Raw genomic sequence first — 26,335 nt, 5'->3', positions numbered from 1 at the left:
CCAGGATCATATTTATGTTTGTGACTCACAGTGAGCAGTGTTTTTGTTATGTTCTCTGTGTAGAACCATGTCTTAACCTCATAATTTACCTAACAAGGTGAATGTGATAGTGCAGATCAGTGTGTTGAAAAGTAAAATTTGTACTTAAAAGTGGACAGATTGTCTTAAGGAATGGACTTTCACTAGACGTATGAGAATTATAAATATAAATAGATATTTAGGTTTTTTAACTGCATCCTGTAAAACTTGCATTGAGATGCTCAAGGTGACATTGGAAAGAGGCTGCATTTTCCTCCTTCAGATTAAGAGCGGTGCTTTTAGGATGCATGAGAAACAATTGCCCATGTTCCAATTTCTGCAGTAAATCAGGGCAGAGGCTTGAGATAACATCTCTTTGTGATACTATTGCCAGTTATTACACTGTTCTTAATTCCATTCCTTTTTAAAAGCAACAATGAAGCCTTTCTTACCTGCTAGATGTTTCCATAAGTGGTGGGGCTGACAGAGAAGTTTAGAAAATTAATGGCTTAAGGCTTTGTAAAAAACACTAGAAAAATTCATTTAGGGAGATCTTTTTCTTAGCAGTTGGTTTCAGTAGAATTGCCCTAATACTTTCTGTTTCCTGTAATCATTAGCTAAATGAGTAAAGCATTGGTAATCTAATTTTTCTTAAACACTCTCTTTTGAACAGTACTCTTGGGTTGTTCAGGTGCCAAGTTTTTGCTGATCTGCCATAAAGCTTTTCAGTAGGAACCTTTTTATTGGAACATTATTTATTGAACCAGTTTTCCAGCCAGCACAAGAAGATTGTGATGTTCTTCCTGTTGTCCTGTCTTAGACTGAATAATCCGATATCTTAGCCTTCCCCCATAGATGTGTTTCTTGATGGTGCATTGGGCTTTATGGCTGTGTTTAGGGCAGAATTGTGTTTGCAGCCTTCCTCACCTCCCATCTATGTTCTGTTTTTCCCAAGAGAAAGAGGTTGCCTTGTCTGAAGGGTGAGGAACAGCCAGTCTCAAAGTCTTAACTTGTGTTAGGGTCAGGGTTTGAGTAAATGTCTGTCACTGAGAACAGAGGAGAGGAAATCATTCTTTCAACTGATATGATAAGAAGAAACCCTTTTGTCTTGCTGTATTCAGTTGTAAAACAGAGGACAAAATGTGATCATAAGAAAAATTTCTTACACAGAGTTTGTTCTACTTCTTCTTACAAACAAGTGTTTGATAACTACTGTGGGCTATGGCAATTTGGGTTGGGGTTTTTCTGGGTTAGCGGGTTTTTTTCTTGTGGGGGTTTCTTGTGTGTTTTGGTTTTCTTTTTTTGTGATGACCATGAGTCTTTCAATCTTGCTTTTGCTTCTAAAGCACCGTCTTGAAAGCATATGTTCAATAAACTGCTCATGCTGTTTGTGTGTTGAAACCCTTGCTGAAAGAAGACTGGCATCAAGCTGATATCTCCAGGAGTTTCAATGAAGAATATGTCTGCATTTCTCAGCACCAATGGTTGCTTCTAGAGTCAGTGTGTCAAATCCTCTCTTCCCTGGATCAGACTAAAGCATCTTCATGTAAAACCAAATGGCCGTAGCAGTCATGGAAGGACTAAGAACATACAGATGGCTGGCATGAGTAACCAGAGACCACCCTATTATTCCCCTAAGCTGATTAGAGATTGCTGACAGTTTTGTGATAGTACATTTCATAATCAGTTGTTAATGAAAAGCAAATGGGGAGACACACATCCAGAGAGCAGGTGTAGTGGTAGGTTGGTCACTGCAGTTGCTGTGTGCTGCCACCGCAACTAGAATAAAAAGAGGGAGGCGATAAAAACAATCTCTTAATTCTTGAAACTGTGTAGCACCTGGGAAAGACATTTCCAAATTCAAGAATAGTTGAAAAACTGAAACCTCTCCAGGCTGTCTTTAGGGAAACATGCCCAACAGGTTTGAGAAGAGGAACACTTGTGTAACTGAGGGAAGAGAAAGGAAAAGGGAGTAACATCTGTAGGCCATTATAATTTTACAGCTGTTTGAAAAATGCAGAGCTTATAATAGCTGGGTGTTGTAACCATGGGATGTTTTCTGTCCTGCAGGCATGCATATCATTCTGTTTCAACACCTCCTGTTTGCCCTCAAAAAAACATAGCTGATGTGAAACTCCAGACAGGACCCACATCCATACAAAGCTCTGATGCAGTCATTATTCACCCTGGTGCTATGCTTGCAATGCTGGATCTTCTGGCCTCTGTTGGATCAGCTACACACCCAGAGGTAAGGGAAAAAAAATGTGTCGTCTGAAGCTTTGGGAGTTGCTGGGGGAAGGGATGGCTGTGGGAACTAGGAAAGTTGGTGATGTCCTCTCATTTTGTACTGAAAAACTAATATATTTCACAGGCTGAGTTGTATAATTGGTGGCACAGAGATCTGAAAGGAATTGCTTTACTTCATAGGCTTTCTTTTGTTTATCTCTTTCAAACTCTTCTTAGTAATGTAAGTTTAAAGAAAGGTCTGAAGTGGACATCAGATAAGTTTCCAAGCATTGTGATTAATTCATGTTTTCCCTGATGTATCAGGTATTAATGTGTACAGTGAGGACACAGGACTGAACATCATATCTCGGGCTATGCACACTGTTTGAAGTAGCTGGAATATGTTCTAGTTCTAAAGTTGTTCTAGTTGTTCTAGTTAAAGTTCTAAATATGTTCTAGTTCTAAAGTTTTACTGACTGCTTTGTATAATTCCCAACCCAAAATGTCTTTGTATATGAAGGATTTGTTGGACATTTTGAAAGTTGCTTATGTATTTTTTGTTTGGGATGTCTTCCCTGAAGAATACTTTTTATTAAAAAAAAAAAAAAAGAGTTCTGAAAGCTTGCAAGAATTACTGGATTCTTCTTTCTTGGTCTCTGCTGGTCATGAGTGTGGTAACTTTCTGCCTTCACGACATACATTTGACAATTATGTTGCATACGTCTTTAGTTTTGTAGAGGTTATGGTGATGGTAGAGCAGAATGAAACTTATATAATACAAGGGGAAGTAGTTAGTAACCTGATACACAACTTAAACACTCACAAATCTATGAGGCTGATGGAATCTGCCCAAGACTCCTGAGGAAGCAGTGGAAGTGCTCACTGAGCCACTTTCCGTCATTTACCAGCAGTCTTGGCTAATCAGGAAAATTACAGCTGGCTGGAGTTTAGTCAATGTGATGCCCATCTACAAGACTGGCCAGGAAGATCAGGGGAACCACAGGCCCCTCAGTCTGACCCCAGTGCTGGGGAAGGCTATGGAGCAGATCATTACACATCCCATGCTGCAGCACATACAGAACAGTTGTGAAATCAGGCCCAGTCAGCATGGCTTTATGGAAGGCAGGTCCTGCTTAACTAACCTGGTCTCCTTTGACAAGGTGACCATCTTGGTTGATGAGGGAAAGGCTGTGGATGTTGTTTACCTGGGCATTCATAAAGCTTCTGACACTGTTTGCCACTGCATTCTCCTGGAGAAACTGGCTGGTCATGGCTTGAGTGAATGGACTCCTTGCTAGGTTAAAAACTGGCTGGGTGGCCAGGCCCAGAGTGGTGGTGAATGGAGTTACACCCGTCTGGCAGATGGTCACCAGTGTGTTCTCCAGGGCTCAGAACTGGGTCAGATGTGTTTAGTATCTGTGTTGATCTGGACAAGGGAATCAAGTACACCCTTAGTCAGTTTGTGGACGGCACCAAGTTCAGCCAGAATGCTCATCTGCTGGAGGGCAGGAAGGCTCTGCAGAAGAATCTTGACAGGCTGGATTGATGGGCTGAGGGCAGCTGTGTGACATTGCCAAGTGCTGAGCCCTGCTCTTGGGTCGCAACATCCCCAGGCAGTGCTGCAGGCTGGAGAAAGAGTGGCTGGAAAAGACCTGGGAATGCTGGTTTACAGTATGAGCCAGCTGTGCCTAGGTGGCCAAGAAGGCCGATGGCATCCTGGCCTGTATCAGCAAGTGTGGCCAGAAGGACCAGGGCAGCGATCATCCCCCTGTACTCGGTACTGCTGAGCCTGCACCCCAAATCCTGTGTCTGGTTCTGGACCCCTCACTACAGGAAAGACATTGTGGTGCTGGACCCTGTCCAGAGAAAAACAGAGGCTCTGAGGAAGGTCTGGAGCACAAGTCCTGAGAGGACTAACTGAGGGAGCTGGGAGTGTTTTAGCCAGGAGAAAAGAAAGCTCAAGTAGGTTCCTTACCTCTCTCTAAAACTACCTGAAAGGAGGTTGTAGCAAGGGGAGGGGCAAGTCAAGCAAGTGATAGGCTGAGAGGAAATGGCATCAAGTTGTGCCAGGGGAAGTTTAGGTTGGTTATTAGGAAAAACTTCTTCACCAAAAGGGTTGTTAAGCACTTGAATGGGCTGCCTAGGGCACTGTTTGAGTCACCAGGCATGGAAGTCTTTAAAAAACATGTAGATGTGGCGCTTGGAACATGGTTTAGTGAGGGGCTAGGCCATGCTGGGTTACGAATTCAACTCTGTGATCTTAAAGGTCTTTTCCAACTTAAATGATTATGTTTTTAAGTTACTAAGAATAGCTTAGTAGTCACAAAAATAAGAGTTTCTAATTCTCTTTAAGCTGCCTCTCTTTGCTGGTGAAAAGTAGAGGTTGTTTAACCATTCTTACCTGAATTATTTTTCTTGACCATAGTTCTGCTAATCCTTTGTCTAACTAATTACCTTTTTTTGTACAGTGTGTTTCTTCACACAGACATGTGCACACACTCACTCTCTGAAAACACATAAGTCCATGCACGTATATTTAAGTATACGTAATTTTCTGTATTTATTGCTAATGGTAGTTTCTTTTCTGTTATTATGTATAAAGCCTTTCTCCTGTTTTCCTCCTCAGTTTGCACTTTCTCAAGCCCTGTACTGTTCTCTTTTACAGCATGCACTGGATCTCCAGCTGGCAGTGGCCAACATCCTGCAATCTCTGGTGCATACAGAGAGAAACCAGCAAGTCATGTGTGAAGCTGGGCTCCATGCACGACTTCTGCAAAGATGCAGCGCTGCTCTGGCAGATGAGGACCACTCCTTGCATCCGCCACTCCAAAGGATGTTTGAAAGGCTGGCCTCCCAGGCTCTGCAGCCCATGGTGTTGAGGTCAGAAGGATAGCCCTGAAGTTCAGTTGGACTGAGGCCTGCAGCCTGCACTGTCCCTGACTTGCTGTAAATGGCTGGCAGTGGTAGAGAGCCTTAGTGACCTGATGGGGTAGAGATAGCACAATATCCCATTTTTTCTCATCAAATAGGTTGTCTCTTGACAGAGAGAGACTTCTTACCTGGGCCTGTAGTGACAGGACCAGTGCTACAGATTTAAAGTGCAAGAGGCTGGATTTAAATTAGACTCAAGGAAGACATTTTTTGCAGTGAAGGAGGTGAGACACTGGAAGAGGTTGTCCAGAGAAATTGTGAATGTCCCATCACTGGAGTTGTTCAAGGTCAGGTTAGACAGGGCTTTGAACATTCTAGTGTAAGTGAAAGCAGTACCAGCCCATAGCAGAGGGCTTAGACCAAATGACCTTTAAAGGTCCCTTCCAACCCAACCCCACTGTCCTGCGGTTCTGTGATATCAGCTGTAAGAGGGAATTTAATTGTATTATTTCCTATGGATCACTGGCTGGCTGACCTGTAGCCAGGACAGCTGCTTGGTTCCCTTCAGTGACATGTAGCTGTGTCAGAAGGGATTCTGCAAGGAGCCCTCTAGCTCATAGTGACATTACAGGGACTGAAGCTTCTCTAAGCAGAGACACTGATAGCCTGGGTAGCTCTATAGTGAGATAGTATAGTTATCTAGAGATACAGGTGTTGATAGCTGTGAAATTATTCCCCCGACCAAATAGGACACAATGGTAAAACAAAGCTGAAGTCACTTACTTCAGCCTCTGATCTGCCTCTCCAGAAGAGTTCAGCTTGCTGGGCATGCATCATCAAATGTCCTGATATTCTGCTGCAGAATGCAGTAGCCTCCTGCCATGTTTTCAAATGAAGAGAAGGGAATTATCAAAATTGCTTGATTTTATGATAAATTACTTTATCAAAAGTGCTTGATTATTTAAAATAGTGTTAACTTTTGAGAGCATGTGTTCCAAAATTAAATTGTTTTGAATGGATCAAATATGTTATGGATCATAATTATGCATTGAGTTATTTTCTTAGTTAAAAGTTATGTTTATTCCAAGCGATTACTATCTTTTTTTAAAAGTGCTATTAGATTTGGTACCACTATAGGCAAATTAATAGAGAAAAATACTTTCAATTTTTTTTTTCTCTTTCTTAGGGAATTTTTACGCTTGGGAAATCCTTTGAATTGCGGCGCCTGGGACAAAAAGTTGTTGAAACAGTACCGAGTGCACAAACCCAGCTCACTGAGTTTTGAACCAGAAATGAGAAGTAGGTGATAAAGTGCTAAAAGTGTGTGTAAATAATGTTTCACTCATGTCCCCCAATTGCATACATATTTCAAATTTTTAGATAAGCATTCATAACAACCCAACTTTACCCCAGCTTTGTGTGAATGTGAAATCATCAGAACAGTCAGACTGGAAAAGCTCTAAAAGCAGAGGGAATGTAGTACTTATATTGAATATATATCCAGCAAAGATTATTGTAGGTTTTTATTTTAGGAAGTAACTGTTAAATCTGGTAGTAGTTTGGTTTTAAGTCTTGAGTAGGTCCTGCATTTGTAGTTACTTTTTTTACGTTATTTTTTCTCAGCTGCTTCCATGTGCACACAACAAATCATTATATCTGTGTAGTATCTTGCATGGGTTCCATAAGGTGTCAGATAAAATAGCTGCTCAATCTCCTATTATTATCCTTGAGTTGTAGAGCTTGGGAATGGTTATTCATATAAAATTATAATACAAAGAAATTGTTGAAAAGTTTCCAAGCACAAGGTATTTATTTTTGTGTGTCAGCTTGGTCATTGTATGGCTGGCTGTAACATATCATTGAAATTTTTGAAGTATTTAAAAAAAACTAGAAAGCATCTTAGATTATAATAGTTAAGCATTAAATTTTGAAATAAATAAGCAAAATAAATTAACTGAATCCATGTTATAATATCATGTTCAGTAAATTTTAAAAGAAGGGAGTAGAAGAGATTCAATTTATCTCTTGGCCAGTGTTCTATTTATTTTTTATATATATATTTGCATTAGAGTATTATCACCAGGAAAAATAAACACTGAAAATTACGAAAATGTGAGACTAGAAAGTTTTTAGCCTAGGAAAGAGAATGCAAAGCTACCTTCTGAATACCACAAGTTATGTTAAATTGCCTAAGCTGAATTTACTTTCTGCTCACTAAGAGCTGTGAGACTGCATCTGAAAAGCACAAAGCAGAATTTTCCCTGCTTCTTAAGTCAGGTAGCAGGAATGCATCTGAAGAGAACCCTCTGCAAAAAGGACACCGTGCTGACATAAGGTAATTGGGGGGGGGCCTCTTGGCTTTACCACAAACTTTCCTGGGCATGTTGTGCAAGATGCTCATCATTCTGCCTTGGTTGAGCATTTTTATAATCAGAGCAATGCTGCCCAGCTCATTATCGTATGAGAGCCTGAACTAGCTGACAATCTGTGGACAATTCAGTTATTCCACCAGAGTTGAAAGGTCCAAATAACCAGCCTGAAAATGCCTCCCTTTTGCAATGCCGTATTGCAATGCTATGTTGTTTCTTGGCTTCTCCTGTAGATAGCATGGTCACCTCCATGGAAGGTCTGGGTCCTGACAGTGTCTTCGGTGCGCACGAGGACAGCCACTATCGGATAAGCAAGAGCCTGCTCAAGCCAGCAGAAGGGAGCACAGTGCCCCTGACCAGAGTCAAGTGTTTGGTCTCCATGACAACCCCACATGATATCAGGCTTCACGGATCATCAGTGACACCAGCGTTCATAGAGTTTGACACATCTCTGGAAGGATTTGGGTAAGGTCCTGTCATGCTCTCAAGCAGCGTGGGGCACCAATGCGGTGTTTGCTTACTTCCTGTTTTCCCAAAGGAATGCTTTTAAATTTTAATAGACTGTTTGCAAGTAAGGAACAAATGAACTCTTTAAAGAAGAGAGAGGAATGGTTCGAGTCACATAAATTTCCATTTTCTCATTCATTAATAGCTTGATAAAAAATGCTTGTTTGCCATGTGTGGAAGTTAAAAAAAGATGTATCATTGATGGGACCCTCTCAGTTCTGGGTTTCACATCCCTTTTAAAACAAAGGAATGCCAACATACCCTTGAAACATACCTTGAAAGGAGATTTATGTATGACATTTGAACGGCACAGGTATTCTGATACCCACTTAAAATTGCTGAAAAACATGAAAATGTGAATTGTATCAGAAATACAAATGAAGCAGACAAGGTAGCTATGATGAGTTCAAAGAACTGAAAGAAACTTAGTATTACTAACTGGAGGTGTAGCCTAGATATCATGCTTAGCTAATTTTTTTCTTTTAGCAACACTTACTTGTTTTTTCTTCTCTAATTAAACACCTGCTGAGTGAAGCGGTTTTGAGGATCATGTAATAGGATTTAACTATTCAGAAGATGAAACCATGACGCCATTCTCAACATCTGTTTAAGGAAAATGTTTGGTTGTTTTGGAAAGAAAATGGAACAGAAAAACTTGAATACTTGGAAGCTCTGCTGCTGTCTGCATTCTCTTTTCAGCTCTGTAAAGCAAGGATGCAGCTTCCATTTTCCATCTAGCCTTAATATCCAATACAGTCAGGGACAGACTTACTTTTTTAGTAAACAAATGTTACTCTAGTCTGTGTTCTACATCCTTCATAAGAGAGAAGAAAAGAAAATTGTCTGGACCTAAGAACTTGAAATAGGCTGGCAAAATGAATTTTCATTGTGTTTGCTTCAGAAGATTTGTGGGTGTTGGTAACATGTCCAGAAGTAACTCACATAATGCAGTTGTGACTTCTTGTAATTTCAGCAAGTCAACTAAGAAGGCTTCTATAATAAATTTTTAAAATAAGTTTAAGAACTTTTCTCCTTATATTGGTTTCCATTGTGTCCACAGCATCAGAGGCTCTTATAAGGAGCAAACATAGCTAAGTTGGAGGAATATGATGTTAGTGTGAGAAAGTGCAAACTGATGAGGAAAACAGGAGAAAGTTAGTGTTAGTGTGAGAGCATGCTTTTTTAATATAGGAACGTCATTGTCTGCAGTTGCCAGATCATTTGACTATTTAGCTGATCCAGTCTCTTTAGAAAGTTCAGAACAACTCAAAGGCTGTTGCAAGATGCAGGTGCCCACAAGGGAATATCTTAGGCTATGGAGCCACAGGGGCATGACTCTATACCTTCATACCAAAGGCATACACCACCAAAGTTCTTTGTGCTAGAGATAATTTAGACTCACAATGAGCAATCTTGAGAATTCATTCCTATTTTTCATTTCTACATAAAGTCACAAAGCATGTGTGCTTATGGTATATTTTTCTAAGCCATGTTTTGTTTGTATTGAACTCCACTTACGCTGACTTTCATAAACTCCAGTGTGTTACTGGTCTTGTGTTTAACAGCTGCCTGTTCTTGCCAAGTCTGGCTCCCCACAATGCACCTACAAATAATGCTGTTACAACAGGACTTGTTGATGGTGCCGTTGTGAGCGGAATTGGAACTGGTGAGTACTCCAGTATGACTGGTAACAAAGATTGTTTTGTATCTGACGTTTAGTTCTCTTAGACTTCTTGGTTAGCTATGAACTGATAGTATGATGTTGGACACTGTGCACCCACAATCCAGAACTTCTTGTGTCTTTTTTTTGTGTGTTTCTGTTGCCCTCAAGACAATGAAAGCAGTATAAAATAAAAATTTAAAGTGCAAAGCTTAAAGTAGAAGACTAAATTGTAATTAGGCAAGGTGTATGAGTAATAAGCCAGATGCATTAAGAAAAAGTTGAGGTCGTAGTGTGTAGAGCACATGGGAAATGTGGAATGAATTGTAATGTCATACATGTGACTTTGTTCTGCTGAATCCTTGACTGTATTTATTACAGGTGAAGTTGCACACACCATCACAAAAGCCCCATCTAAATTGTTTGCCATCACTTTTACATGTTGTTGTGGATTATTCACCCGGGATGCTTATTTAAAACCTGGGGGATTAATTGAACATGGTCACTTAGTTAAATAAGTTCTTAAGTCTAAAAACTAAGGTGAAGGCTTACTGCAGTAAGATAGAATTAGTGGGAGCATCCTGGGATATCAAGTGGAGTTAGATGTATGTGGTAGAGAGATATTCCCTTAACAGAGGCTTCTTCAGCATCTGAAAAACACAGCTAGTATTAGCTGAGTTGATATGAAAAAAGGAACAGGATCAAGTAGGTATCCTAACTGCAGCTATGTAATGGGCTTTTCTTTTTATTTTTAGGTGAAAGGTTTTTCCCACCGCCATCTGGTTTAAGCTACTCAACTTGGTTTTGTATTGAACATTTTAGTACACCTCCCAACAGCCATCCTGTGAGACTCCTCACTGTAGTGCGGCGTGCGAACTCCTCGGAGCAGCATTATGTCTGCCTTGCCATTGTCCTTTCGGCAAAAGACCGCTCACTGATTGTTTCAACTAAAGAAGAATTGCTTCAGAATTATGGTAAGAGTTGTGCCACATCATCAGCTAATGCTGACAGTATTACAGGGATGCACCAGCAAGTTTACTTTAAACCCAGTATTCAGAAGAATTGTGTGTGCTGGAACTTTCATTGCTGCTTCACCAGTTCCTGATTTTTTGACAACAGAAAAATGCAAAATGTTAACATTAATTTATGGAGCTTTTATAATTTCCAAAGAAGGTTTGATTTCTGTATATAATAGAAAAATTTTTGCCAAAACCCCAGGTAATAAGTATCCAAGGGAGGGATTACATCATTGTTTTTGAAAGGTTTTGCCTTTGATTTATCTTGTGTCATTCGTTTTAGGCGTCATCTCTTGAGGTCTTGAGGTGCAAATTTTAACTGTCTTTGGTTTGAAGAAGTTTGGAAATAGTAAACTAATAGGTTGAAGGCTTTTTCAGTCTGGATAGTCCCAATACTGGAGGGATTTTTGAAGGCAAGCAGTCATTCACTTCATGTTCTAATGCTGTGGTCAGTTTTCAGAAGCAGTTTGTATCTTCATTCAGTATTTGTGACCAAAGGAGGAATTACAGGAGGTGCAGTAAAGATCTAAATGAAGCTGGTGATACCAATACATTTGCTAGAGAGAGCTATCAGTGCACTCAGGGGCTTGAGAATGAGCTGTCTCCAACCTTGTCCTCCATCAGAGCCTCCAAAAATGGTTGGTTTTGACAGGCTATTACACACTGAGTCTGTGGAGGAGCTGAGAGAAGCAGGGCAGCCTTCTGCATGTGTTTTAGGCTTAGCCCTTCACTGACCAGCCCAAATGGTTGTCAGAAACCTGTTCCTGCTTCTGTTCTTTTCTTCTTAGTAGGCAGCACTTATAAAAAATTTATACAATTGTTGTTATTAAAGAAACCTCCCACAAACAACTAAATGGACTGTTACCATGGAAGTAAGGAATAATCTGTAAGCAGACATTCACATCATTAACTGCAGCAGTCACTCTTAGTAGAAGTCAGATTCAAAACTTGAAACTTGAGAGTTTGAAAACCCATAGTGTAAAGTAGGAATTCAACTTCCTAAATTACAAAGATACTGACAGTGCTTTCTTTCTCAGAGGACCAAATTCTTAGAGAATGAAGCAAGTTTATCTTCACACTAATTGCTTTACCCTCCACTGAAGCTATAGTTCATATGTTTTTAGTTTAGTGAGCACCTATAATCAAACTCCCTGAAAGAGATTGGATTTGAAAAGGCTTTGTCAGAGAAGCCATGAAGGTTTCTGACTATAAAGACTGGTTTTTACTTCAACCAGGACACTTTGCTTCACTCAAGTGCTACCCTGTTGTGTCTAAATCATAGTTGGTGGTGTAATGTTGAGTGCTGAGCAGGTAGGGACCTGAAGAACTGAGACTGGAAGTGCTGTGCACAGCACAGGGATTGGAAGTGCTGACAGTCTCTTGTAAGAATAAATGGGGTGATTTAAGGACCCTTATTGAGAGCAAGAATTGTGCTTAGAGGTGTTTGGCTAAGAAAAAGAACTTGAGATTATTTTTGTGCCTGAATGTTAGTTCTAAATACTCTGCTTTTAACATTTTCCTTGTGCTGTTTCTAAAGAAATGAGTAGTCTCCCTGTGCAGGCAGCTGTTGTGGTAAGAGGGTTAATGGTTTCTTTTCCTTCAATATGAAAGAATGAACAGAGATCTGAAAAGTTCATGGTTGAAACATTCCCTGGGTTTTGGGGAATTTTTTTTTTCTTTTTTCCTTTCTGTTGGGACAGCTTTTAAATAGCGTAAGGGTCATTTTTGTGATGCAAAAGTGGGAATAAAAAGTCTTGGAGTATGGGTATCATCCTCTCCACAGTGTGAAAAAGGTGAAAAATAGCTCTGTGAGTTTGGGGACACATCTATTGGTTCTTGGTGACTGCTACTATAGAAACTTCTTTAGGAAGACAGCAAAAGATCTGTCTGTGACTTGCATTGAAGCAAGAGAAAGTAAAAACTTGAGCCACCTAGTAATTCCAGATAAAATTTTGAAGGGAGGGGAGAAGGTGAGAAGTAAAATACAATTGTCAAAAGTCTGAATATATCCTGAGATTTTTAAGCTCTTTCTGCTGGTGCCCACTAACTGATGCTTTTCCTTTAGTTGATGACTTCAGTGAGGAATCATCATTTTATGAAATTCTTCCCTGTTGTGCCCGTTTCCGCTGCGGTGACCTCATTGTGGAAGGCCAGTGGCATCACCTAGTTCTGGTCATGAGTAAAGGCATGCTGAAGAATAGCACAGCTGCACTCTACCTCGACGGACAGCTTGTTAACACTGTTAAGGTAAAATAAATCTTTCCATTCTCATTTTTACTGGTTGGAATGATTTTTTTCTTTGTGCAATTAAAAAACCTTACAAGAAAAAAGAACAAAATCAACCACCACCACCCCATCCAAAATGTCGTCACCTTCAACAGAATAGAAAAAAACCCCAACCCAAGCAACAAAACAAAAAACAACAAGGAAACACCACATTTATTTGCAAAGATCAATACCTCATTGTTAGGTAGAAGAAACTGCAGAGAGCAGTGAAGAGAACTGTGGACCTGTCCACTGAGCACAAAATATTCCCAAGCTGTAACAGATACCCAAACATCATTTGACACCTGGCAGGTGTGGGCTTTAAGGTATAACCTGGTGTGGGGTTTAAACTGGCTAATATAATCATACTGCTGTAGGTAAAACAACATGTTGACTTTCAAAGTTTACCTCCCAGTATTCCTTTTGCAAGAGGAGGACTACAGTAAGTTGTTATGCTGACAGCTGTAATACATGAGTGTCTATCTGGCCATCTCTCTGGCTACGCATGACTGCATTTAATAGCTACTAACAGAATTTCTATCATGTAAATAGAAAAAAGCGTGTGAGGTTGTTGTTGTTGTCTTTATATATTGACCAGGATCTTACTTGTATATTTGTTTAATTGTTTGAAAAGTCTTGCTGAATTTAGTTCATCACATTTGCAGTTTAGCTTGAAATAATGTAATTTCCAAAGGATGGGAAAGGGGAAACAGCACCACTTTGAGCACCATGTCTTTAGAATCAAGATACAGCTTCTTTAGACACAGAATTCTCATGTTCTCCTATGTTTCCATACACATCTTCATCTTTTGATAGCCAGTTCTGGTATTCACATTTCCTTTCTGTTTAATGTTCTTCACTGATTAGTCCAGTACAGTGTCAGAATACCCTTCATTACACAGCAATCATTTGATACCTCCCCTGGCTTGCAAAACAATTTTTGGACAAAATTTCTGATCTTGTCACTGTACCCTTGCTCCCTCACTAACTGGCCTGTGTTTTGTTCCCTGACAGCTTCATTACATCCACAGCAGCCCCAGTGGCTCTGGCTCTGCCAACCCCCCTGTGGTCAGTACAGTGTACGCCTACATCGGCACGCCACCCGCACAGCGCCAGCTCTCCTCCCTGGTGTGGCGCCTGGGCCCCACACACTTCCTGGAGGAAGTGCTGCCTGCCCCAGGGGTCAGCACCATTTACGAGCTGGGACCCAATTACGTCGGCAGCTTCCAAGCGGTTTATGTTCCATGTAAGTACAGGTCAGGTGGCACCTGGTAACTTGAGCTGCCTGTGCTGGAATTTTTGTGTGCATACTGGCAGAAGAGGTAAGAGAGGATGCAGGAGCAGGGAGGAAAAGCTTGCTCTTCACAGGAAGAAGATTAGTAGCTGCTGTTGAAGAGGATGATAGGAATCCAAATTCTTGTGCTGAGATATAGTAGAAGTGCTTGTATTCCTCACTTTGGTTTTAAACCAGTTAGAAAACTCATTATTCATATTGTATGCGATATTTATCTGTAGAAAGTGAAATCAGAAAGGGTACAAAATTTTAAAGATATAGTTATATATTCTCTTTGAATCTTGCATCTCTCATACCATTCCAAGGCAGCTTTCCTATCAAACTGTAGTAAAAAACCAGTTGTCACAGGCAAAGATGCAGGTTTACCAAATGCTTCTCTGGCTTTTGATTGCTTTGTTTTCCTTCAGAAGTGAAGGGAAGTTTACAGCCTTGAGGCTGGACAATATCCCATCTCATCTATTTGTAAAATCTTTTTTTTAATATCTATTCTGCAGTATAAGTTGCTTAAGGTTTTACTGTTCAAATCAAAAGAAAAACAACACCATTAATGAAGGGAACTTCTATTTTGTCTTTAAGGTAAAGATTCAAAGTCTGAAGGAATCAATCCATCACCGGTATCTTTGGTACCAGAAGAGAAGGTCTCCTTTGGTCTCTATGCACTGTCAGTTTCTTCATTTACAGTGGCAAAAATAAGGAAAGTTTACAACAAGTTGGATAGTAAAGCTATCGCCAAACAGGTATGTTGGGAAATCAGTCAGTAAATGTGTATGACTTTTTCCTTTCTTTGAACTTGCTTCAAGACAATTTGCTCAATGCACCCAGGAGCAATCTAGTATGGTCCCCCTCCTGTGGGCAAGGACACCTTTCACTGTGTTAGGTTGCTCAAAGTACATTCCAGCCTGACCTTGAAAGCTTCCAGGAACTGAGAACTCACAACTTCTCTAGGCACTAGGTGGCCAATCTTGGGGCCTTCTGTTATGGGATGACTGCATCAGTGGACAAGGGAAGGGTTACAGATGTGGTTTATCTGCACTGCAGTAAAGCCTTTGACATAGTCCCCCACTACATCTTTCTCTCTAAATTGGAGAAAGATGGATTCAATTGGTGGGCTATTAAGATGTATGAGAAAGTGGTTGCATCCACTGGGTAATGGTCAATAGCTCAGAGTCCCAATGGAAGATGGTGACAAGTGCTGTCCCTCAGCAGTCCATGTGGGGGCCAGTATTATTTAATACCTTCATTAATGACAGAGAGGGATCAAGTGCACCATCAGCACATTGACTGATGAAACTAAGCTGAGTGGTGCTATTGACACACTTTAACAACAGGATTCCATCCAGTGAGATCTGGATGAGTTCCAGGGCTGAGTGGACCCATAGAAGTGAGCCAGTTGGAAGCTCATGAGGTTTAACAACACCAAGTACAAGGTGCTGCACCTGGGTCAGGACAATCCCTGGTATCAGTCCAGGCTGGGGATGAGCAGATTGAGTCTGCTGAGAAGAACTTGGAGGTGCTGGTGGAAGGCGGGGGCTGGACATGACCCAGCCATGAGCATTCACAGCCCAGAAAGCCAAATGTGGCATCCGAAGCACGGTGGGCAGCAGGTGAGGGAGGGGATTCTGCCCCTCTGCTCTGGTGAGACCCGCCTGCAGTGCTGCATCCAGCTCTGGGGTCCCCAGCATAAGAAAGACCTGGATCTGTTGGGGTGAGTCCAGGGATGACCGCCAAGATGATCGGAGGGATGGAGCATCTCTCCTGAGAGGAAAGGCTTAATCTGGATTTATGTTACTCCTGATCACAGTAGGAAAATTCGTAAGTTGTGAATTTTAGGCTTGCATAAAAATAACCTTTTCTCTTCAACCCCTGCTGGTTTTTTCTTGTTTTCTTCAGCTGGCAATTTCTTCTCATGAAAATGCCACACCTGTGAAGCTACTGCATAACTCAGCAGGACATTTAAATGGACCAGCACGCTCCATTGGTGCAGCTTTGATAGGGTATTTGGGTGAGTTGAGCACTTAAGAATTATTATGCTTCAAAGTTATTAATTACTTGTCAGTAAGAACTCAGGTCTAGAAGATAAATCATGTGATTTATGAATGTTAATGGTGCATTGTATTTATTGAACATTTTTATATTTTATGGATATATTATTATCTTTTTTTTTTTGCTCACATGGGATGCTTGTTTTGGTTTATGATTCATTAATATGAAAATATATTCAATTACTTTACCTTAGGTCATAAACTTTTGTTCTATATTTCCTTCACTTTCTCTTCTAAGGTGTCATAATTCTTCTAGTAGCATTCTTTTTATAATTTAAATAATGCTAAATGAAAATTGCTTTCACATTTTCACAATTATTTCTTGCAAAAACTTGATTTGAATATATTTTAAATCATTTTCTCTGTCTGTGCTCAGGAGTAAGAACTTTTGTCCCCAAACCTGTTGCCACAACACTACAGTACATTGGTGGGGCTGCTGCTATTTTGGGACTTGTAGCCATGGCATCAGATGTGGAAGGATTGTATGCAGCTGTGAAAGCCTTGGTCTGTGTGGTAAAGAGCAATCCACTGGCCAGCAAAGAGATGGAAAGAATCAAAGGTTATCAGGTATGTAAGAAATGTCTTAAAACAGACTAGGCTGATTGCATTGAATTTCACTGTTTGTCATCACAGTTCCCATGGAAATCTCAGAAATCTCTTGTGTTGTAACCTGAGTTTCTCTTTAAAGGTTTCTTGAGGTCTTGTTTAATTAGCATAGATGAATTATTTACGATGTCTTTTAAAGGAGAGGGTGAAAAGTTTTTTGCTAAGCCCTTGTGCACATTTAGCTGCATTGCTGAGACTGAGCCTTCAGTAACATCATGACTGTTGTACTTAAATGAGTATTTTCTTGTGATTTTGAACCCATTCCTGCAAGCCCGGGAGCTTGTAGCTCTGATGTGCCAGCAAGAGAGAGGATAAGGATGCATAAGAATCCCAAACAAGTGAACTCCTAGAAGCATCCTTTTAAGGAGACAGCATGGACTTTGTAGTTAGTGATGCTGTTTCCTTTCAAGCTGAAAACATCAATTCTCCACTGGGATAGGGAAAAGGCAGTCACTTATGCAGAAGGATTGGTTGACTGATTCGAAGAGGTCTTCACATGAGCAATGTATTTTATGTTTCTCACATAGGATTTACAGGATTATGTAGGATTATGTTTCTCACAGGGATTTGCATGAGGTTGCTTTACTGAAATGGAAAGTTCTGTGGTTTGGGTTGTGTATTTACAAACCTTGAAATGCTAGTGCCTGGTGCAGTTACACCAAAACGTATCATTCCAAAGAGCCTGGTGCAGACCTTGGCTTACTGTGAGCAAACAAGTCTAGACAGTGTCCTTCTTGTATCATGAGTAGTCAGTGGATCGTCACAAATGACCTTACATTCCACTTGTATTGAGGTCAGCAAATAGTGTGGTTTGAGGGAGATTCCCAGAAATATGTGTTTCTTTAGTGTTTCTGTGAGGATGGTAAAGCTGAACAGGCCAGGATGTTGAGTGTTTAAACAAGTTTGCTTCAGAAGAAAAGAGACTATAACAGTAAATCTGGCAAATGGTTTTTTCTCAGCCCAGGTTATAAGTTAGAGCAGAAGTGGGGACTGCAGTCATGCCTAGGGGAACAAAGCATAGCAAGAAAAAAAGAGGCTTATTCATATTTATGTTACTTTTTTTCAGTGCCAGAATACCCCTCATTTGGGCATGCAGTGCTCTAGGCCTGCTCCATTTGTCTGCCATGTCCATGATTGCTGTCCAGGAACATAACTGCTTAAGGGTGTGCTGTCTTAAACTGACTGACTACCAGAGAGCTGAGAGCAGTGTGTGTCCCTAATTCTCAGGGCCTAGATGCTGTCTGTGGTGTAAACAGATGTTTTATGAGCTAGAGAGTGTCCTGGATATGCTGCTTTTGTAATGAACTGTAATGCCACTTTCAAACTCTTTCTTCAAGAGTATCAACCAGCAGACATACTTTAAAGGCCTTCTCAAAAGGGGCACAGGCATTTCATCTGTTCTCCAGCATGCTTAGACAACATTGCTGTGTGCTCGCAGGACTAATTCCTTTTCTGTTTACTTGTTCAAGCTGCTGGCAATGCTGTTAAAGAAGAAACGGTCCCTTCTGAACAGCCACATACTCCACCTGACCTTTTCCTTGGTGGGAACTGTTGACAGTGGACATGAGACATCCATTATCCCAAATTCTGCTGCCTTCCAGGATCTGCTCTGTGATTTTGAAGTATGTAGAGCTACACAGAAGAGTGATTATTATGCTGGATAGTGATTAAGTCCCATGCTGATAGTGTACCTCAAATATTCAGTAGCAAATTAGGCTGTACACTGAGAACATCCTATTTCTTATATAGTACAGTAAAGCAGGTGAGCAGCAAGATTATTGGTAACTTTTCCTGCTGAAATGGCTTGAATCACTGCACAAACAATGGATGGGTGCCGCAGGTGTTTCTGCTTTTTGTTGTTTTAGAAGTCAACATTCTATAGTTTTCTGTTCCTCAATTTCTTTTCACCTGTGTGTTCTACTGCAGTACATGTATCAAGGCATAAAAAGTGCCCTGAAAATAAAAGTAGAAGGTAAACTTTCAACATAGCACATGGAAATCACTTTATCATACATCTCCTGCAAGGTTGTTAGTAAGGGAGTTAAAATTCTGTTTGCGTAACCTATGAAATACTTTAACATTTAAGTAAGGAAAGTTAAGTGTTAAAGTGTTAAAGTAAGGAAAGTAGCAAATTTCAGAGGGAAATGCTAATGCAGTAGAGGCTGATAAAAGATTCCCAGGACTTACCCTTTGGTATGTGCTCCTTTGGCATTATCTGTACCTGACATAGACTGAATAAAAGAATTCTGACTCATGTACATTAAATTAAGTAAGTAAAAACCCTACTACCACTGCTACGCCAGCTATAAGTTGCTGACTTAATATTGCAAGTCAGTTTTGCACAAATGACTTAAAAGACTGAATCATTTCCTATTTTTAGATGTCTGAGTATTTCAAAGCACTCTTGGAAACATTATTTAGGAAGAAAGTCTGAGATTTTGGCTATTGTTTTTTCAGTTTTTTGATTGTTGTTTTAATTATTTACTTTATTCAGAAATCAGTGACCCAAACATTTCACTTAGTTTGGATAAATTAGATGTTCTTACTCATGCAGAAAAAGGAAATGAAAAGATTTGTTCTCATGATTTTAAATTATAAGATTAGGAGAAAAGCAAAAACTAGAAAGTTTTATACACCAGAGCACAAATACTAATTGTGCTTTTTTCAATAGCAAATCAATTTTAAAATTTGCAGCTATAACTGTGAGCTTTCCGGCTATTATATCTTCTATTATTTCTATTGATTGAACAATTGATACTTCAGGGGTGTTGGTAAAGAATCTAAATAATTTAAATGCAGGCAATGCTGGGTAAAAAATAAAATCAGGGAAGACCTTGAGTTTAATCTTGGAGGAATGTAGTAAGTTAATTTAATGAAGATATAAACCTTCACCTAAATGAAATAAATTTAACACAGCCTTGTAAATCTCAGTAGCTCCTTTGGAGTCATTGCACTGTCTGTTTAAAGTTTATGCAAAAAGACAAGGGTGTGTGACCTTTTATCTGGATCCCTTTATAAGATCCTTTTGTAAGTTTTCATCATGATACCCTTACAGAGAATATTTTTTGAACCAATGTGTGGTTCATCATGCCCAGGTAAACAGTCATGTATATGAATGATTTTAATATCTTCATAACCTTTGATTTATTAATGTTGTTTTTAACCTACAAGTTGATTTGTGTACAAAAAAAATACTGGTTTTTCTGTATTTCAGGTCTGGCTTCATGCACCCTATGAGCTTCATCTGTCATTATTTGAGCACTTCATTGAACTCCTCACTGAGTCAAGGTATGAACTGATGAAAGCCTAGTGATGGGATTTACAGGATCAGATGATATTTAGAGGATACTCCAATTATAAATGGCCATCTCATTTCTTTTCTTCTTCCAGTGAAGCAGCAAAGAATGCAAAGTTAATGAGGGAATTCCAGCTCATCCCAAGACTGCTGTTGACTCTTCGAGACATGTCCCTGTCCCAGCCCACTATTGCTGCGATTAGCAATGTGCTGAGCTTTCTCCTTCAGGGCTTCCCCAGCAGCTATGACCTACTCAGGTAGCCCACACCTGGATAATTTTGTCTTTCTTGGTTCTGTTACCTTGGTCAAAAGTACTTCGTGGTCATACTGCTGAGGAGTGTGTGACATGGAATGCTCATGTACTGATTTTTCTTTTCCCCCCTATGAACTAGATTGGAGTAGACATTAGCAATGTGTTGAAGCCTTGATTTGCATATGATTTTCAATTTGTATCTGACCAAGCATGGTTGAATGGTCAAACTGGTTTAATGTTCTACCGGTGAAAAGTAAACGTGCTGAGCAGCCCCTTTTGTTCATGTAAAGCATTCCTCCTGAATACCATTGAATGTTATTTGACATGGGCTGAAAAGATAATTCTGGTTAAAATGCAGTTTTGATTACTATCTTGAATGCAAGGTTTAGTTCCAGATTTTTTCTTAATCATCGCTGTATAAAAAGGTATTTAAGGCTGTCAGATATAGTGCTACTAATTCTGTCTGATGAAAATTACACTACTTACTGCAATTCATATGTACAGGAGTATTTGAAAGGCTTTAAGAATAGTTTAACTCCTTGATATCTTGATTTTTTTTCATCTCTTATTTTATTATAGTGGAAATAGACAAAATATTGTGGGGTTTAGGAGCTCTTTGCATGTGTGTAGTCATGTTTTCAGCTCCTTACTTTTAAGTACAATTAAATGTATCAGAAGCCTCAACATGAGTATCTTACCTGTCTTTATTTTAATTAGACAAGAAAAAAAATTATTCAAGAATAAAACTATTGATTTTATGCTTAAATGGTTAAAGAATAGATTGTAGACCAGTGTTCCCTGTTCTCTTTCCTGGAAATAAAGATTGAAATATGTTGCATAACTTGGGAAAAGTTGCACTAGCTAGGGGCCATTTCGGGTTAGCTGCAGAGAAAAGAGGAATATATTGCATCTCCTTTCTTGGAGTGGTACATCAGTGTCTTGTCATGGAAAATCATGACCCTGTGTTACATAACCTCAAGCTATAGCCATAAATGTTCTTCCAGAGCTGAGTAACCACTGTTTTGATGTAATAATTGTTCAGCTGTAAGGGGCTGAGAATAATATTTTGTTCTCCTTTAACTTGAGGTTCCTTTTACTAGGATTCAGCAGTATCTCCCAGTTCCGTTTCCTGAATCCTAGCATTTTCAGGGTCCCTTACCTGCAGACTTGTCTGCAAGTATTCTATTAATTACTACAAATTAATTTGTGTTTTGGCTAGTAACTTTAAATGAAGACCATTTTCATCAATCTTCAGATATGAGGAAGGAGACATCTTTGGGTATCTCCTTGTCACAGGTGTCATGGTTTTATATTTAAGGTGAATTATTGATAGATGAGAGTGCATCTGTCGTATCAATGAGTGATGTTTTTTCTGTATACATCAAGGTTTGGACAGTTCATCTCTTCCACTTTACCTACATTTGCAGTCTGTGAGAAATTTGTGGTCATGGAAATAAACAATGAAGAAAAGCTTGATAGTGGTAAGTGTTGGCAATACTTAGAAGCAGTAGAATAAAATACATCATAGTCTCTTCTGAGCTTGAATACAAAAAAAAGTATAAATAGTGTCATTAACAACGTTACAATATTGTTATAACCTGACTGCCAGTTAGGGGGGCTTTCGTTTTCAGTATTGAGTGCAAAGCAGAGCAAAATACTTTTTCTTTTGTTTCCTTCATTTAACTCTTTTGTTCTCTTTCCTCCACTTGCTCCCTTGAATCAGCTGTGTATCTCTGCTTCTTTGTGGGAAAAGGAGGAAAAACAAAACCAAACAACTGGTTGCTAGGTGCATCAGCCCTCCAGGTGTGAAATAAGTGAAAGAATTAGCTAAGACTGCCTGGTAACCTTTTTTTAGGCAAAAAAAAGAAATGTTACCATCCTTCAATAATTCTTACATTGAACTTATTTACCTTGTGCAATTGCATTTTCAATCTGTCTCCCTGAACAGGAATGTTTTAGTCCCACAGTGAATGTCAGCCAAGTAAATAGAAAGATTATCCAAAGAACCTCTGTTTCTACATCTCTTGGGAATATACTGGTGTAGAGGGACAAGTGAGAGAGATGTTTCTTCTTTGACAGTTTGTTATACTGGTCTGGTGTCAGAAAAAACAGAGTTTGGGCAGTGTGCACATTCTGGAGAGGGACTTTTCACAAGAGCATGTAGTGATAGGATGAGGGAGAATGGCTTCAAACTGAAAGAGAGTTGTTTAAGATTGGATATATGGAAGAAATTCCTTACTGTGAGGGTGGTGAGGGGGTGGTGAGGCACTGGAACAGGTTGCTCAGAGAAGGTGTGGATGGCCCATCCCTGTATGTGTTCAAGGCTGGTTTGGATGATGCTCTGAGCAAACAGAGGAAGTCCAGTGGAAGGTGTCCCTGCCCATGGCAGGGTGGGTAGGAACTCAATGGTCTTCAAGGTTCCTTCCAACCCAAACCATTCCATGGTCTGGTGGGATTCATCATTATCTTCCTGTGCCTCACCTGTTGCTTTTGAATAGTTTTGGTTTTGTGGTCTCAAAGATGATTAAATTTGAGTTTTTTAGTGAAAAAGAGGGTATTGGGTATTGGAGAGAGATCCAGATTGGTGTTCCCAATCTACAGTCACTACAGGCCATGAGTTTCAGTTTTTCCCCCATGTTAACAGCAGCCTGAGCTGGTTTTTGCCTGCATAGGGGACTGAAGAACCTTGGGGAGAAATTCAGGGTGTGGCAGAAATGAAAAGAGAAGCTCTTGAGGCAAAAGGCATGAGATTCTTAGGCTGCTGGAGTTCACCACTTTTGTTGGATTTCTGCCATAGATTTTTTGTGTCTTTATCTTGTGCACAAAACCTTGGTCCAGAAATTTTCTACTTATCTGTCTCTCTTCATTTTTGCCTACGTTGCCTCAAGTTGTGCTGCCTTTTTTTTTTTTTTTAATAACATAAAAGCAGGGTCCTCCTTTGACAGCATAAAGCTACAGGAAGAGGGATTTGCAAAATAGCTGTAAAGTTAGTCCTGAGCTGCATGGATTGCCTTAGTTGCAGTAAATGTGTTTTTCAACTGATTATGAGCTTGGGGATGTGTAGAAAGAAAAGGAGACTAATTTTTCTCTCTCTTTCTTAGACTTGGAGGGATTTGGGAAGTATCAGGATCACTTCCTTATAATTTCCACATCCCCCTGAACCACTCTGCTTTGAAAATGCAAAATGTTTATTCAATTACCATGTTTTGGAGTTTTGAGAGAAGGGAGGGATGGGAAGGAAGGGTGACAGATAGTGACCACCTCAGTTCAGATTATTGTCTGAGAAGCTATGATCCTCTTTTACCTGTTCTTCAAGCTGCCCGAAGTCTGTGGGACAGTGATAAGGAGGCACCAGACATTTCTCAGCACCATATTACAGGCTGCTTGCACTTCAGTACGGCTTCCTTGGAGCCTGAGTGGGGGGGGTCAGATTGTATTTGCTTATGCATGGAATTTATGAATAGCCTTTAAAATGCCCAAGTTCCAAAATCCTGATTTTGCCTCTTTTTTTGTTTGGTTTTATTCAATATTTAGGAACAGAGGATGATTTCGGAGGACTTGTTTCAGCTAATCTTATTCTACTGCGGAACAGGCTTTTAGATATCCTCCTGAAACTTCTATATACATCTAAAGAAAAGACAACTGTTAATTTGCAGTAAGTACCAAAAAACCCTTGAGGCAGAGAAAGGATATAATATTTTATTTGAAGGGGAAGAATTATACAGCCTTCCTTCAGATCACTAGTTGAATTGCATCATTTTGTAGGAAATGTTGAATGATTTATGCAGATAAATTACTTATTACAGATAGATTACTCTCAGGTATGCTAGTAGAAATGGGATACATTATTAATTTTGTTGTTTTCTCTCAACTTCATGTGTGGCTATAGAAAAATAAAATCTGTCCAAGAGAAAACTTTTGATTTTAGAGAAGTGGGATAGTCAGCTTCTCATTTGGATGAGATCCAGAGGCTTCAGTAGGGGGGTTATCATTAAGATCATCGACCCTAGAATGCCCCTTTAAATTGCAAAACCACAGTCAAATGTTCCCAAGTAACTCTTCCTATAATAAAAACAAAGAAAGAAACAATCTTCCTTCATTTTTTAATACCAGTTCATTAAGAAGACGTGAAAACTTCTTGTTCAACAAGATGATTTCAGTTCAGAATTCCATATTTGTTATCAAAAGCAGCAGCTGGAGAAATCTCATGCAATGGAATTAGTCCCAGGAGCTGTATTTAGTCCTTCCTTTCTTCTAAACAAATGCACATTACCTGTTTCATATAAAGAGTTGATAAGTGATATTACTTGTTTGTAGCAAACTTAACTAAGAATTTGCTCTTAAGGTTTGCCCTGCAGTGGAGGACATTGATTTTTGCTGTCTAAATGCTGTAAAATATGACTTTTTTTTCCCCTTCACTTAGGGCTTGTGAAGAACTGGTCAAGACACTGGGTTTCGATTGGATTATGATGTTTATGGAAGAGCATCTTCATTCCACCACAGTCACAGCAGCCATGCGAATTCTCGTGGTCCTGTTGAGCAATCAGTCCATCCTTATTAAGTTTAAGGAAGGTCTCAGCGGTGGAGGCTGGCTGGATCAGACGGATTCTGTCCTGACCAATAAGATTGGTACCGTGTTAGGTAGGCATCTCAGCCCCTCAGGGCTCAGGGGTTGCTGGGAGCACCTGTGCTGGGGTGTTGAGCTATGGGTTATTGTGGGGGTGCTGGCTGGCTGAGGCCTTTCTTTACTCTTCTCTGTGCTGCCATCAGATGCTTCTGCACTTCATTTTTCTTACAAGCAAGAGTTAGGATTTCCTAGGCAAAAGGGAATGGTTTTACAAAGCTACCTGCAGCTGACATGACACAGATATTGTGGTTCAGTTTTGGTGCATCATATGTAGCTAATTGGTTTTTTTGTCTTACCATCAGGGTAAGGTTAAGTGTGTCCCGTGGGCAGGCATGGCTGAGCTGCGTGCAAAGGAAGCATAGAGCAGCACTTTATGCACACAACTAATAAAGATTCAATAAAATTTGCTTGTTTGATTACTTTTAATAGTTAATTGTGCAGCATTATATCTGAGCTGCTTTGACTAGTGAGTGCTGTGTCCATCAAATGTACCAGTTTGAATTTTTGCTGTCTTGGAAATTTCTGTGTTCACAGTATAATCTCAGCATTTCTTTTCCTTTCCCTCTCCTGCATTCTTGTGTACACAAGCACACTTTCTATCAAAGGCGCTTTTTTCAGGTTCTTAAATCCTCTCTCAGCCAGGTTATCAGACCTCTCAGTTACCCCTTGTGACCTAGAATTGTGTATGAGGTTTTAGTGCTACAGGGCCCATTTTGAGCATCTCTGAGCTGTCTGAAATGTATCTCCAAATGTTTGAAATAACGTTTGTCTTATAGAGAGGTGTAGTGGCAAGTTCCAACCGACCTGGGTTTTTTTCTGGTCAAAATAAAATAGTGCTTTTAAGATGAATGTCTATTCAGGCTCTGGTGCAAACTTATTGACATTAAATGAGGGTCTTTCATAAGCCTCAGTAGCCTTTAGATCAGAGCAGTGGTATCAATAGTACTTCATTGTTGTAAATAGCTGTTCAAGGAGCCACCTGTGTTGCAGGAGTACATGATTTGTTACTGCACTAAAAGTTTTTCTGAATTAGTTTACTGTAAGGAAGTAATCGAAGTGTTGTGGAAGTGATCTTCCTTCATGAGAAGGGCTCTTCCTGGAATGAAAATACAAAAATATAAAAAATATTTCTTTCTGCTTTGTATCTTTGATAGATTTCAAATATAGGATCTTGGTATTTTTTGCTTAAAGAAAACTCTCTTTTTACTGTTTCCCACAATATATCCCTCAGGATATTCAGCTGCGAGCATAGGGTGTTTCTTTGCATTGCCATGAATCAGGAGGAT

General features: G+C 39.8%; 1 protein-coding gene across 2 annotated transcripts in view; it reads left to right on the top strand.

The window, feature by feature from the left end:
• WDFY3 (WD repeat and FYVE domain containing 3) overlaps positions 1-26,335 on the top strand; it is a 155,592-nt gene that overhangs the window by 90,636 nt on the left and 38,621 nt on the right. For both annotated transcript variants that reach the window (XM_084204151.1, XM_084204150.1), the window contains exons 14-30: positions 2,089-2,266; positions 4,910-5,124; positions 6,302-6,414; positions 7,718-7,949; positions 9,557-9,657; positions 10,407-10,625; positions 12,733-12,914; positions 13,947-14,178; positions 14,803-14,963; positions 16,117-16,228; positions 16,645-16,835; positions 18,344-18,496; positions 20,089-20,162; positions 20,265-20,426; positions 21,809-21,903; positions 23,957-24,077; positions 24,846-25,063. In XM_084204151.1, coding sequence (XP_084060277.1) covers positions 2,089-2,266; positions 4,910-5,124; positions 6,302-6,414; positions 7,718-7,949; positions 9,557-9,657; positions 10,407-10,625; positions 12,733-12,914; positions 13,947-14,178; positions 14,803-14,963; positions 16,117-16,228; positions 16,645-16,835; positions 18,344-18,496; positions 20,089-20,162; positions 20,265-20,426; positions 21,809-21,903; positions 23,957-24,077; positions 24,846-25,063 — 2,759 coding nt within the window. The remainder of the gene's footprint in view (positions 1-2,088; positions 2,267-4,909; positions 5,125-6,301; positions 6,415-7,717; positions 7,950-9,556; positions 9,658-10,406; positions 10,626-12,732; positions 12,915-13,946; positions 14,179-14,802; positions 14,964-16,116; positions 16,229-16,644; positions 16,836-18,343; positions 18,497-20,088; positions 20,163-20,264; positions 20,427-21,808; positions 21,904-23,956; positions 24,078-24,845; positions 25,064-26,335) is intronic.

The sequence above is a fragment of the Fringilla coelebs genome, assembly GCF_963513975.1.
Source record: "Fringilla coelebs genome assembly, chromosome: 4".
NCBI lineage: Eukaryota > Metazoa > Chordata > Aves > Passeriformes > Fringillidae > Fringilla > Fringilla coelebs.
This window is presented reverse-complemented; position numbering and strand designations above follow the sequence as displayed.